This window comes from Mobula birostris, chromosome 12 (genome assembly GCF_030028105.1).
Source record: "Mobula birostris isolate sMobBir1 chromosome 12, sMobBir1.hap1, whole genome shotgun sequence".
Classification (NCBI taxonomy): Eukaryota; Metazoa; Chordata; class Chondrichthyes; order Myliobatiformes; family Myliobatidae; genus Mobula; species Mobula birostris.
In genome coordinates, this window is record NC_092381.1 from 15,340,260 (window position 1) to 15,353,999 (window position 13,740).

The 13,740-nt window shown below is 44.0% G+C and overlaps 1 protein-coding gene across 1 annotated transcript in view; it reads right to left on the minus strand.

Annotated features, from left to right (window-relative positions):
• Nucleotides 1-13,740, minus strand: part of LOC140206259 (protein BCAP-like) — a 79,442-nt gene that overhangs the window by 12,174 nt on the left and 53,528 nt on the right. Inside the window, exons 12-13 of the mRNA XM_072274586.1 lie at nucleotides 12,992-13,102; nucleotides 10,116-10,220 (exon numbers count right to left, since the gene is read on the minus strand). Coding sequence (XP_072130687.1) covers nucleotides 10,116-10,220; nucleotides 12,992-13,102 — 216 coding nt within the window. The remainder of the gene's footprint in view (nucleotides 1-10,115; nucleotides 10,221-12,991; nucleotides 13,103-13,740) is intronic.

Genomic DNA, 13,740 nt, shown 5'->3' on the forward strand with positions numbered 1-13,740 from the left:
CATCTCCTGCTCTTAGTAATAGCAACTACACTCACTTCTGCCTCCTGACACTCTTGAATTTTCAGGTTGTCTTTCACAGTGAAGACTGGTGCAAAATACTTATTAAGCTTGTCCACTATTTCTTCGTCCCCCATTATGATCTCTCCAGCGGCCCAATATACAATCTTGCTTCTCTTTTACTCTTTATATATCTGAAAAAAACTTTTTGTTCCTTGATTATATTATTGGTTAGCTTCCTCTTATTTCTTCTTTTCTTCTTATTGCTTTTCTCATTACTTACCTCATAATATACCCCAATCAGATTACTCCTCTGCATCTTTTCTCTTCTGTTTTTGCACTATTTACTTTTTATGTGCTTCTTATTGTAATCTATAGCTTATATTATTATAAGACCATAATACATAGGAGCAGAATTAGGCCACCTGGCCCATTGAGTCTGCTCTGCCATTCAATCATGGCTGATCCTTTTTTTCTGTCTCCTCCTCAACCCCAGTTCCCAGCCTTCTCCCCGTAACCTTTGATGCCATGTCCGATCAAGAACATTATCAATCTCTGCCTTAAGTACACTCAACGACCTGGCCTCCACAGCTGCATGTAGGAACAAATTCCACAAATTCACAGCCCTTTGGCTAAAGAAATTTCTCTGCATCTCTGTTTTGAAAGGGCGCCCCTCTATCCTGAGGCTGTGCCCTCTTGTCCAAGACTCTCCTACCATGGGAAACATCCTTTTCACATCTACTCTGTTTATTCGAAATTCCTCCCCCCGTCCTTCTGAATTCCAGTGAGTACAGACACAGAGCCATCAAACATTACTCGTATGATAACCCTTTCATTCCTGGAATCATCCTTGTGAACCTCCTCTGGACCCTCTCCAATGCCAGCACATCTTTTCTAAGATGAGGGGCCCAAAACTGTTCACAATACTCTAGGTGAAGCCTCACCAGTGCCTTATAAAGCCTCAGCATCACATCCTTGCTCTTGTATTCTAGACCTCTTGAAAAGAATGCTAACATGCATTTGCCTTCCTCACCACTGACTCAACCTGCAAGTTAACCTTTAGGGTGTTCTGCACAAGGACTCCCAAGTCCCTCTGCACCTGAGATTTCTGTATTTTCTCCCCATTTAGAAAATAGTCCACACATTTATTCTACTACCAAAGTGCATGACCATGCATTTTCCAACGTTATATTTCATTGGCCACTTTCTTGCCCATTTTCCTAATCTGTCTAAGTCCTTCTGCATCCTACCTGTTTCCTCAACACTACCTGCCCCTCCACCAATCTTCGTATCATCTGCAAACTTGGCAACAAAGCCATTTATTCTATCATCTAAATCATTGATATACAGCATAAAAAGAAGCTGTTCCAACACCGACCCCTGCGGAACCCCACTAGTCACTGGCAGCCAACCAGAAAAGGATCCTTTTATTCTCACTTGCTGTCTCCTACCAATCAGCCAATGCTCTAACCATGTTAGTAACTTTCTGGTAATACCACGGGATCTTACCTTGCTAAGTAGCCTCATGTGTGGCACCTTGTCAAAGGCCTTCTTGAAGTCCAAATATATAACAACCACTACATCCTGCTTATCCGTCATACTTGTAATCTCCTCAAAGAATTCCAACAGTTTCATTAGGCAGGATTTTCCCTGAAGGAAACCGTGCTGATTTTGTACTATCTTGTCCTGTGTCACCAAGTACTTTGTCACCTCATCCTTAACAATTGACTCCAACATCTTCCCAACCACTGAGGGCAGGCTAACTGGTCTATAACTTCCTTTCTGCTGCCTTTCTCTTTTCTTAAAAGGTGGAGTGAGATTTGCAATTTTCCAGTCCACTGGCACCATGCCAGAGTCCAATGATTTTTGAAAGATCACTTCTAATGCCACCACAATCTCTAATGCTACCTCTTTCAGAACTCTAGGGTGCAGTTGCTCTGATCCAGGTGACTTTTAGTCTATCAGCTTTTTGAGCATTTCTCTCTTGTAACACGAACTGCACCCACTTCTCTTCCTTCACACACTACAACACCAGACATACTGCCAGTGACTTCCACAGTAAAAACTGATGCAAAATACTCATTTAGTTCATCAGCCATCTCCTTGTCCCCTGTTATTATTTCTCCTGCCTCATTTTCGAGCGGTCCTATATCCACTCTCATTTCTCTTTTATTTTTAAGATACTTGAAAAACTTTTACTATCCACTTTGATATTATTTGCTAGCTTGCTTTCATACTTCATCTTTTCCTTTCTAATGATTTTTTTTTAGTTGCTCTTTGTAGGTTTTTAAAAACTTCCCAATCCTCTATCTTCCCACTATTTTCTGCTTTGTTGTATGCCCTTTCTTCTGCTTTTACAATAGCTTTGACTTCCCTTGTTAGCCACCATTGTACTATTTTACCATTTGAGTATTTCTTCATTTTTGGAATACACATGTCCTGCACCTTCCTCGTCTTTCCCAGATAGACATACTATTGCTGCTCTGCTGACATCCTTGCCAGCAGCTCCTTCCAATTTACTTTGGCCAACTCCTCTCTCATACCACTGTAATTTCCCTTATGTATTACAATGTACTGCTGCCACGTTTCATTAACCAATTTCATGACAGAGGTCAGTGGTATTAAATCTGTGTCTGATTTTGTTACAAAATAAAACAAAGATGTATCCTGTTAATTTCCTTTGAATCCTCTCTAGTGTAATTAAGTCTTTCCGATGGTGTGGTGCCAAGAACTACAAATAGAACTCCAGTTTTGGCCGAGTTAATGGTGAAGAGATTAAAGACAGATTTTAAGATTAGCTTTATCTGTCACACGTACATTGAAACGAACAGAGAAATGTGCCGTTATGCATCACATCAAATTAGTGAGGATTGTGCTGGGCAGTCTGTAAGTGTCGCAGATGTGTCATTCAGGAATTTGGGCAGGGTGGAAGGAAGGTGCAAAATTAAGATTGCTAGATTGTTGGTATTAGTGTTTGAGGAGCTGAAAGGCCTGAAGGTGGAAAAGCCTCCTGGACTAGACAGACTGCACCAGAGGGTTCTGAAAGAGGTAGCTAAAGAGATTGTGAAGGCATGAATAGTGGTCCTTCAAGAATCACTAGAGTTAAGGATACTCTGAGAGGACTGGAAACAACATAGAAATAGGCCCTTCAGTCCAACTGACCTGTGCCATCCAAGCTGCCAAAGCGAGCTTGTCCCATTTGCCTGCATTTAGCCCCAGTCTTGCAACAATTAGACCAAGGACTCAACACTCCCTTTTGCAACTGGGTCCATGACATTCGCTTCGTGCACGAAGGCCAGCAATACCCCAGATTGGTGCAACACTCACAACACGCTGGAGGAACTCAGCAGGTGGGGCAGCATCCGTGGAAACGGACAGTCAACATTTCGGGCCGAGACCCTTTGTTGGGAATGAAGAGGGAGGGGGCAGGAGCCCTATAAAGAAGATGGGGGGAGGGTGAGAAGGAGAAGGCTGGTAGGTGCCAGGTGAAAAACCAGTAAGGGGAAAGATCAAGGGGTGGGGGAGGGGATAGGCAGGAAAGGTGAAGAAGGAATAAGGGAAAGCACAATGGGTAGCAGAAGGAGGCGGAACCATGAGGGAGGTGATAGGCAGCTGGAGGAGGGGGCAGAGTGAAACTGGGATGGGGAAAGGGAGGGGGGGGGGAATTACCGGAAGTTGGAAAATTCAATGTTCATGCCCATCCCAGATCGGCGCACGTCTATGCGAGCAGGAAGCTCGAGGACCAGTCATTCAATACGCTCAGAGTTCGAGCTGCAGGATCCCTTCATTGGCTAGTCTGGAATCAATAGCAAAGATCAAAGCCTGAAGTTGATTGGAAGTACAGAAGTCTTAGCCCAGTTGCTGAAGCCTGGGGGCCCAGAGGCCTGTCCTGGAGCTGGAGGACTGTCCATATGTGTGGGTGGGAGTGAGGAAAGATGCTTGTTGTGCTCTGTATTGTTCTGTGGTCACAGAATGTTGGTGCCAGAATGTGTGGCACACTTGCAGGTTGCCTTTGCCTGGGCTTGCACCAGTGGCATCAGCAGTTGGTCTGCCACCTGTCCTCAGGGGAGGGAGAGATAAGGAACAATGAAGCAGCATTTGGACATGTTAATGAAGGAGCCATCAGTCTGGGTATGATCTAGAGCGGCTCCCCCTTTGAACCCTGAACTGTTTGAAGTGATGGACAGGCGATACCCCAGCAGGGGGATAAAAAGGGACAGGTTCGCTAAGGCAGGACACACACACACGACACTCAGAGGTAACGAGACCCTGGAAGCGGTGCGCCTCTCCCAAGTCGGTGGGAAGCTCTTGGACGGCTGATCGCGGTATCAGCCTTAGACGCACAGGGTGGAAAGGTACGATCAGCAGGAACCCGGTGTGTGTCCACCCTTGCTTGGGTGCCGGGTTCACTGCAGAGGATCGACCGCATCTGGAGGAGGGGTCACAGTCGGTGACCTCAGGTGACATCACAAAGGACCCGCCCGAAAGCTGCTTGTGAGCAATATCGCCGGTCTGTGAGTGGAAGCCATTCTGAATGATCAGTCGTTCTCGTTCTCTCTCTCCCTCCCCCCACATTGTCCATCGCCATGGCAACGATTACTGCGAACTGAACTAAATTGGACTGAACTTTGTGTCACTTTGAAATTGGTCATTTACCCTTAGACAACGATAGAGCTTGATTTTTGCTGTTATCTTAATTCAGTGCACATGTGTGTTTATCATTGCTGAACTGTTGCATCTATTATCCTTTCGATTACTGTGTTGCTTGTTTCTTTAATAAAACTTTCTTAGTTCTAGTAATCCAGACTCCAACTGAGTGATCCATTTCTGCTGGTTTGGCAACCCAGTTACGGGGTACGTAACAGTGAGGAAATATGCTTGTTGTGCTCTGTATTGTTCTGCTGTGCTTTGTGGTCACAGAATGTTGGTGCCAGAATGTGTGGCACACTTGCAGGTTGCCTTTGCACATCCTAAGGTGTGTTGGTTGTTAATATACATGACGCATTTCATTGAATGTTTTGATGTACATGTAATAAATAAATCTGAATCTTCCTGATGAAAAAGACCATAATAAATAATGACAGGCAGCAACATCACTGACATGATTATACTCAACACTGTTGCCCCGCAACGCTGTGTCCTCAGCCCCCTAATCAACTCACTCTACACTCACAACTGTGTGGTCAGATTCTGCACTATCTCTGTTTTCTGGTTTGCAGATGGCACCACTGTAATGGACTAGACCTCAAACAACAGTGAGATGGCACCACTGTAATGGACTAGATCTCAAACAACAGTGAGATGGCACCACTGTAATGGACTAGACCTCAAACAACAGTGAGATGGCACCACTGTAATGGACTAGACCTCAAACAACAGTGAGATGGCACCACTGTAATGGACTAGACCTCAAACAACAGTGAGATGGCACCACTGTAATGGACTAGATCTCAAACAACAGTGAGATGGCACCACTGTAATGGACTAGACCTCAAACAACAGTGAGATGAACTACAGGAAGGAGGTAGACAGCTTTGTGGCATGGTGCCAAGACCACAGTCTCTTTTTTTCAAAGGTATATTTAATGTCAGAGAAATGTATACAATATTCATCCTGAAGTTCTTTTTCTTCGCAACCATCAATGAAAACAGAGGAGTGCCCCAAAGAATGAATGACAGTTAAATGTTAGAACTCCAAAGCCTCCCCAGCTCCCCCTTCCCATGTGCAAGCAGCAGCAAAGCAACAATCCCTCCTCCCTCACCAGCAAAAAAAAAGCATCGGCGCCCCCCCCACTGAGCACTCAAACGTGCAGCAAAGCATCAGCAAAGACACAGACTTGCAGTACCCCAAAGACTACTCGGTCACCTGGTGATTCGACCTACCACAGGCTCTCTCTCTCTCGCTAATAAGGGAAAAAGAGGTGTCTCCGTCTCACAGTGAGAGGGGAGACATAACAACTTGCTGGTTTATGATGTTAAAAGTCCTTTGCTTTGCTTTTTCCAAGCTCTGTGCCCAAAGAACTCGGGTCTCTTGGCACACAGCCAGCAGCCAGCTTGCTGCTTTCAATCATCCATCTCCCACAACACATCGATTTCCTGTAGAGGCACCGACCGAGTCTGCCCACCTGCAGAGCCACAAAATCCTGAAACTGTGAAGGTGCACTAATCTTCTAGGCCGCGTCCTTGGTATATTGAATAGCGGTCATTCCTGCAAAGAACCGAAGTCAGCATGTAACTCCAGGTCAGGGTCTTCAAAAGAACCCTGAAAGGGAAAAATAGAGATATTAAAGATGGAAATAGAGCTGTTTCCGAAGACGCAAGCAAAGGAGTCGCCATTAGGCGCCATTGTCTCCTAAGCTCCTAAGTTGTAGTTTTGCTGCTTATTGTGTTCCAGAGGAGCTAAAGATTGTGCCAGAAGATGTCTACCACTTCATCTGCAAAATGGTTTAAATCCTTCTGCTCTCTAATGCCTCTTCTTTCCTCTTCAAGGTAGCTGGGGTCTATCGGAGTCCATGATCTACAGCTGCACTCGAACTGCGGTTCTATCTGGCGGTGGGTTCCCACTCTCAGAGCTTGCTGAACAGCCTAGCATCTCCAGGAGTGGCCTGGAAGACGTACGCCTTCAGGGTGCAGCCTTGTGCAGCACTGAAGGAGATCTGAACATCGAGGCAGTGGGTGTGGCCATCAGAGGCCTCTGCACTTGAGGAATATGTCCCTCTCCCTTGAGGCAGAGAGAGAGAATCTGCTGCCAACTCTTGAGACAGAGAAACTCAAAATAAAGCTGTGCTGCAGACTGTAACATTGAAACAGTGAGCCTTTGGTCTCCCCTCTTGCTGTGGCATGAGTGACACCCCTCTCTCTCCCTTGTTAGTGAGAGAGAGAGCCTGTTGGATGTTGAACTATTGGGTTGAACAGTAGTTTTTGATGAACTCTGGATCATGGTCTCTTTGGACACTTTGCTATTGCATGTATGGAGGATGGTGGGCTTATGTTTTTGCTAAGGCAGGGAAGAGGAGGGGCTTTGGGGTTCTAAAGTTTTCCTGTCATTCATTCTAGTGTATTTCCTCTGTTTTGTGGGTGTCTGTGGAGAGTAAGAATTTCAGGTTTGATACTATACACATGCTCAGATATTAAATAGAACCCCAATGTCAGTAAAAGGGCTGGTCAGTGAATTTAGGAAGCACCCCGTCTGTATCAATGCTGAAGGTGGAGAAGGTTGAGTGTGTCAAGCTTCCAGGCGTAAATTTGTCCCGTTCCAATCATGCTGACACCACAGCCAAGAAAGCTCACTTAGCACCTCTGCTTCCTCAGAAGGCCAAGGAAATTTGGTATGTCATCAATGACCACCACCAATAAAAAAACATGGACTATAGAGTTGTGAATACAGCCCAGACATTAAGGAAAACCAACTTCCCCCTCATTGACTCTACTTACTCTTTTTGCTGTCTCAGAAAAGCAGCCAATATAAAGCTGCCATCAGGCAGGAGATATAAAGGCTTGAAAATATGTACCACCAGGCTCAAGGACAGCTTCTTCCCTGCTGTTATCAAACTCTTAAATGGATCTCTTATACAATAAATATGGATTCTTGTATGTTATTTGCCTATCTGCACTGCACTTGGTCTGTAACTACAACATTACATTCTACAGCAAAACACACAAAATGGCAGAACTCAGCAAGTCAGACAACATCTATGGCAGGGAATAAACAGTGGGTGTTTTGGGCAGAGACCATTCACCTGCATTGGAAGGGAAGGAAGAAGCCAGAATAAGGTGCTGGGGGAGGAGGACAGAGTAAGAAGTTGGGAGGGGATAGATTGAAGAGGTACAGGGGTGACGGAGAAGGAATCTGATTGGAGAGAATAGTGGACAATGGAAGAAAGGGAAGGAGGAGGGGCATCAGAGGGAGGTGATAGGCAGGTGAAGAGAAGGGATGAGAGCAGAACCAGAATAGGGAATGGAAAAAGACAGAAGGAATAGGGGGAGAAGCTACTGGCAGTTGAAGAAATCGATATTCTACATAATTTTTCTTTGGTACTACCTCAATATAAATACTAATGTATGAAATGATCTATCTGGTAGGTTTGGAAACAAAAAAAACTTTTCACTGCATTCGCTATATGTGGTAATAAAATAATTATCAATTATCCAGCTGAATTCATTTAAATATCTTGAATGCATCTGCAAATCTCTGATGGAAGCAGCTGGACAGACAACTGATTGAAAATGTACTCTTCAGAGACACTAAGAACTTCCAGCCATTTCCTGTTGGCCAATGTTAAAAACTCTTTCCTGCTGACCTTGTCTATGTGGCTTGAGAGAGAGGTGGCCAGGGTTCATGAAGAGCTATCAAGCCACATGCATTAGGAATACAGTGAATCACTGATGTGCGCTGCCACGACAGTAAAGTTGCATCACTGCCAATTAACCGTCACCTTTAGACAAAGTTAATTTCCAACATAGTCAATTGACATAAGTAATATCAGGATTTATCAGATATAAGTGCAGTCATAAATAGTTCTCAGAATTTATAATCTAAATAGATGTTGGCCTAAACAGAATTTACTCAGCTTTCCTGTTGGTAGGAAAAGATAAACACGAAATGAAGAACCCCTTCCTTTTTCAATTCACTCTGCACTGTGCTGTATCACCTCTGTAATTATAGTGATCCCTTTCATTGCCCTAAGAAAACATACATTGCATTAGAAATCAATCTTTTTCAAAATTACAAAAGAATAACTGGCAGTTTTCAGAGAATTTGTTTTTATAAACAGCAAACTTTAATTAATTTACTGACTTTGCTACACTTTATGGTTTCATAATAAGGAAAACAAACACTTCTTTCAGCACATATCGACTACCAAAGAGAAATTTCTCATGGGAGCTGTGTGCCATTTTATTTCCTATCCTGTTGAAATCCTGCTTTGTTATTTAAACAGCCTCTTTCATACTGCTATATACTGGTAATCTTCCAGTTTCTCGCTGGAATTTAGAAGATTGAGGGGGGATCTTATTGAAACGTATAAAATTCTAAAGGGATTAGACAGGCTAGATGCAGAAAGATTGTTCCCGATGTTGGGGAAGTCCAGAACGAGGGGTCACGGTTTAAGGATAAAGGGGAAGCCTTTTGGGACCGAGATGAGGAAAACCTTCTTCACACAAAGAGTGGTGAATCTGTGGAATTCTCTGCCACAGGAAACAGTTGAGGCCTGTTCATTGGCTATATTTAAGAGAGAGTCAGATATGACCCTTGTGGCTAAAGGGATCGGAGGTATGGAGGGAAGGCTGGTACAGGGTTCTGGGTTGGATGATCAGCCATGATCGTACTGAATGGTGGTGCAGGCTCGAAGGGCTGAATGGCCTATCCTGCACCTATTTTCTATGTTTTTATGTTTCCTCTCTGCCCCAATGCAAAGGTCTCATCTTAAAACACTGACTTACATTTTTGCCTCCAATCCAGGCTATTGTTTGTTGATATTTATGGAGATATTCCTTCTATCATCACACCTCTGCCAGCTTTTTAAAATGTAATAGTTATCATAATGGCCTTACACTTCATTGATCATTGGCATTTGTACCCTTGATCACGTGAGTTTCCTGTGGGTGTTCCAGTTTCCTTCCATATTCTAAAAGATATACGGTTACAATTAGTGAGTTGTGGGTGTGCTAAGTTGGAGCCAGAAGCTGAGTCTAACACAATCCTCAGACTGCTTTGGTTGTCAATGCCAAACAACACATTTCACTATGTTTCAATATACATGTAGCAAAGACAGCTAATCTTTAAAGCTGATGTTTTATCTTTGATCCACATGAGTCACACCTACTGCTTGGTTTCCTCAGCCCTTTTCATGGAGATTCACTCGCTCTCTGTTGAGAGCACTTGCTGTTAAATCAGACAGTATATTCTGGAAGTTACTACATTTTTTTAAATGAAGAAAAATTAAAGTAAAATTACTGCAAAAATTTACACAATGCCCAGGATTGAAGTCACTCATAAAACCAAAGAAATTTCTTGTCTCTTCGGGTCTATCAGATTAAAAAGGAAGACCTGCCAATCTGCTTTGATTTGATATTAAGGAAAATGACAACATTATATGCAAAATGCACTTGAGGACTTGCCTTCCATTTTTCTGTATCTCCCTTTTTTCTCATCTGTCTCTTTTCCACTGCAGCTTTTTCAAGACCTCCCTTCAGTTCATCAGCTGATATCCGTAAAAACTGGATCTATTGTTAGGAGTGAGTAACAGTCTCTTCAACACCTTGAAATGAGAAATACAACTTTCAAATCATAAGATGTATAAGATGAGGATGTAAGGGGCTTCTTCTTTTATGTTACTGCAAAGGCTAACAAAATGGCTTCTTTGTTATGTTACAATTAAAATGGCTTTTCTGTAATAATAACTGTGATGTAAGGAGTTCTCTCTCTCTCTCTCTCTCTCTGCCTGTTTAGGTTATATTATTGATAAGAGAGAGAACGAACCAATTGGGATAGATGTTATTCTTTCTTGTGTGTCTGTAAGCGATAGTTCGCGGGCTTTGGAGCAGAAGGCATGATGGGGACAGAGAGAGGAGATGCGATGCTGTGCGCTGGGCGGCAGAACGGACCCCGAGCGGGAGTCCGAGGCCCAGGGTCTTCGGCGAGGAGAGGAGTGGGGTGCGGTACATCACACAGCATCCATACAAACTTGATTACCCAGTTTGGCGGGGCTGAAGGCTGCTCCCCCTAGACGGACACGAGCTGAGCGAGCCTGAGGCTTACCGGGGGCTACATACGATTAAATGATCTCCACATCTCAGTTCTAAAAGGACATCCTTCAATCCTGAGATCATGCTGTCTTGTCCCAGAATCCCCTACCATGAGAAATAACTTTGCCATATCTAATCTATTAAGGCCTTTTAACAGTCAGAATGCTTCTATGAGATCCCCCCTCATTCTCCTGAACTCCAGGGAATACAGTCCAAGAGCTGCCAGATATTCTTCATATGCTAACCCTTTCATTCCTGGAATCATTCTCCTGAATCTTCTCTGAAGCCTCCCTAATGTCAATATATCATTACTAAAATAAGGAGCCCAAAACTGCACACAATACTCCAAGTGTGGTCTCACGAGTGCCTTATAGAGCCTCAACATAACATCCGCAACTTCCGCCACCTTCAACAGGACCCCATCACTAAGCACTTCTTTCCCTCTCCACCTCTCTTCGCTTTCCGCAGGGATCGGTCCCTCCTCAACTCCCTGGTCCACACGTCCCTCCTCATGGATCTCCCATCTGGCACTTATCCCTGTAAGTGCAAGTGCTACATCTGTCCCTACACCTCCTCTCTTGCCACCATTCAGGGGCCCAAACAGTCCTTCCAAGTGAGGCAACACTTCACTTGTGAGTCTGTTGGGGTCATTTACACAATGCTCCCGGCGTGGCCTTCTCTACATCAGTGAAACCCGACGCAGACTGGGGAACCGCTTCGTTGAGCAGCTCCGCTCCGTCCGCCACAACAGACAGGATCTTCCAGTAGCCACCCACTTCAACTCTGCTTCCCAGTTCCATTCAGATATGTCCATACATGGCCTCCTCTACTGCCATGATGAGGCTAAACTCAGGTTGGAAGAACAACACCTCATATACTGTCTAGGTAGTCTCCAGCCCCTTGGTATGAACACAGAATTCTCCAACTTCTGGTAATTCCCTCCCCGTCCCTTCCCCTATCCCTATGTCACTCTGCCCCCTCCCCCAGCTGCCTACTACCTCCCTCATGGTTCCGCCTCCTTCTACTACCCATTGTGTTTTCCCCTATTCCTTCTTCACCTTTCCTGCCTATCACCTCCCTGCTTCCCCTCCCCCACCCCTTTATCTTTCCCCTCACTGGTTTTTCACCTGGAACCTACCAGCTTTCTCCTTCCTACCCTCCCCCCACCTTCTTTATAGGGCCTCTGCCCCTTCCCTCTTCAGTCCTGATGAAGGGTTCTGGCTCGAAACATCGACCGATCTTTTCCACGGATGCTGCACGACCTGCTGCATTCCTCCAGTGTGTTCTGAGTGTTGCCTCAACATCACATCCCTGCTTTTATATTTTATACCTCTAGAAATGAATGTCAACATTGCATTTGCCTTCTTCATGACCAACTCAACCTGGAGGTTAACCTTTAGGGTATCTTGCACAAGGACTCCCAAGTCTCTTTGCATCTCTGCATTTTGAATTCTCTCCCAATCTAAATAATAGTCTGCCCGTTTATTGCTTCCACCAAAGTGCATGACCTTAGACTTTCCAACGTTGTATTTCATTTGCCACTTCTTTGCCCATTCTTCTGAACTATCTAAGTCTCTCTGCAGGCTCTCTGTTTCCTCAGCACTACCGGCCCCTCCACCTATCTGCCTCCACCAGCACTCCTGACAGCACACTCCTGAAAACAAATCCTTGCTCTGTATGTCTCTTTTGAACTTATCCCCTCTCACCTTATATGCATGCCATGCTTTTTGGTGTTTGATATTTCCACACTGGGAAAAAAAGTGCTCCTGGAAAAATGATACTGTTTTGACCAAAAGGTACAGTATTCTACAGTTCTGATTCACTTTTTACATTTATCTTGCTGTCTACATGCTGTTGGAATATACATCACGACACATCCATTTATTAGGCACATCAGTCATCCACTGCAGTCTTCATGTAGTCTAACAAAATGCTTCAGAATAAACCCCTTTTTATAGAAGAAAGGGAACTTCATTTTTGATGATAACCATCTTCCTCATCAAAGTTCTATTAGCCAATCCAACCAAACCACTTACAGCACATTTAATGAGATACAATATAATTTTATAGTTTTAAGATATTGGACTGATTACCAAAATTTAAGTCTTTCATTGTGCACAAAACGTTTCCCACCATTTTGCTGGTACAGCCACGTAATGTTCAATTGGATCTATGACAACCTCACAATGGCTTAAAAAGGCTTTTCAATGCCTTTTTAAGTAGTTGGCTTTGGTTGTATCTTTTATTACCTGAATTTCGTATTGCACAGCAATTTCCCCTTGTTGTTTGGCTTTGGTTTTGAGCTGCTGCAGTTCTGTTGCCGTTACTGTTGTCCTTTCTTCTAAAGCTGCTAATGAAACCTGTGAATAACGATGTCATAGCATCATTAGGTCTTTCAGTAGCACACAGCAATTATAACAGTTCCTCCCTCCTTCCTAATAATCAACGTTTACATTACTGTCAGAATCAGAATCAGGTTTAATGTCACCAGCATATGTCGTGAAATTTGCTCTCGTCTGTACTTCCTTCCTGATCAGAAGAGGGCATGTCCTGGGTGTTGGGGTCCTTAATGATGGATGCCGTCTTTTTGAGGCATCGTTCCTTGTAGATGTCATGGGTACTACAGATGTTAGTACCCTTGATGGAGATGACTAAGTTTACAATTCCCTGCAGTTTACTTTGATCCTGTGCAGTAGACCCTCATACCAGACAGAACTTTGCGAGTGTCTTTGGCGACATACCAGATCTCCTCAAAATCCTAATGCCACTGTCGTACCTTCTTTGTAGCTGCATCATGCACCAATACGTTGGGTTCAGGTTAGATCCTCAGAGATATTGACACCCAGGAACTTTATATTGTTGACTCTTTCCACTTCTGATCTCTCTCTGAGGACTGGTGTGTGTTCATTCGTCTTACCCTTTCTATAGTCCACAATCAGTTCTTTAGTCTTACTGACATTGGATACAAGGTTGTTGCTGTGACACCACTCAACTAATT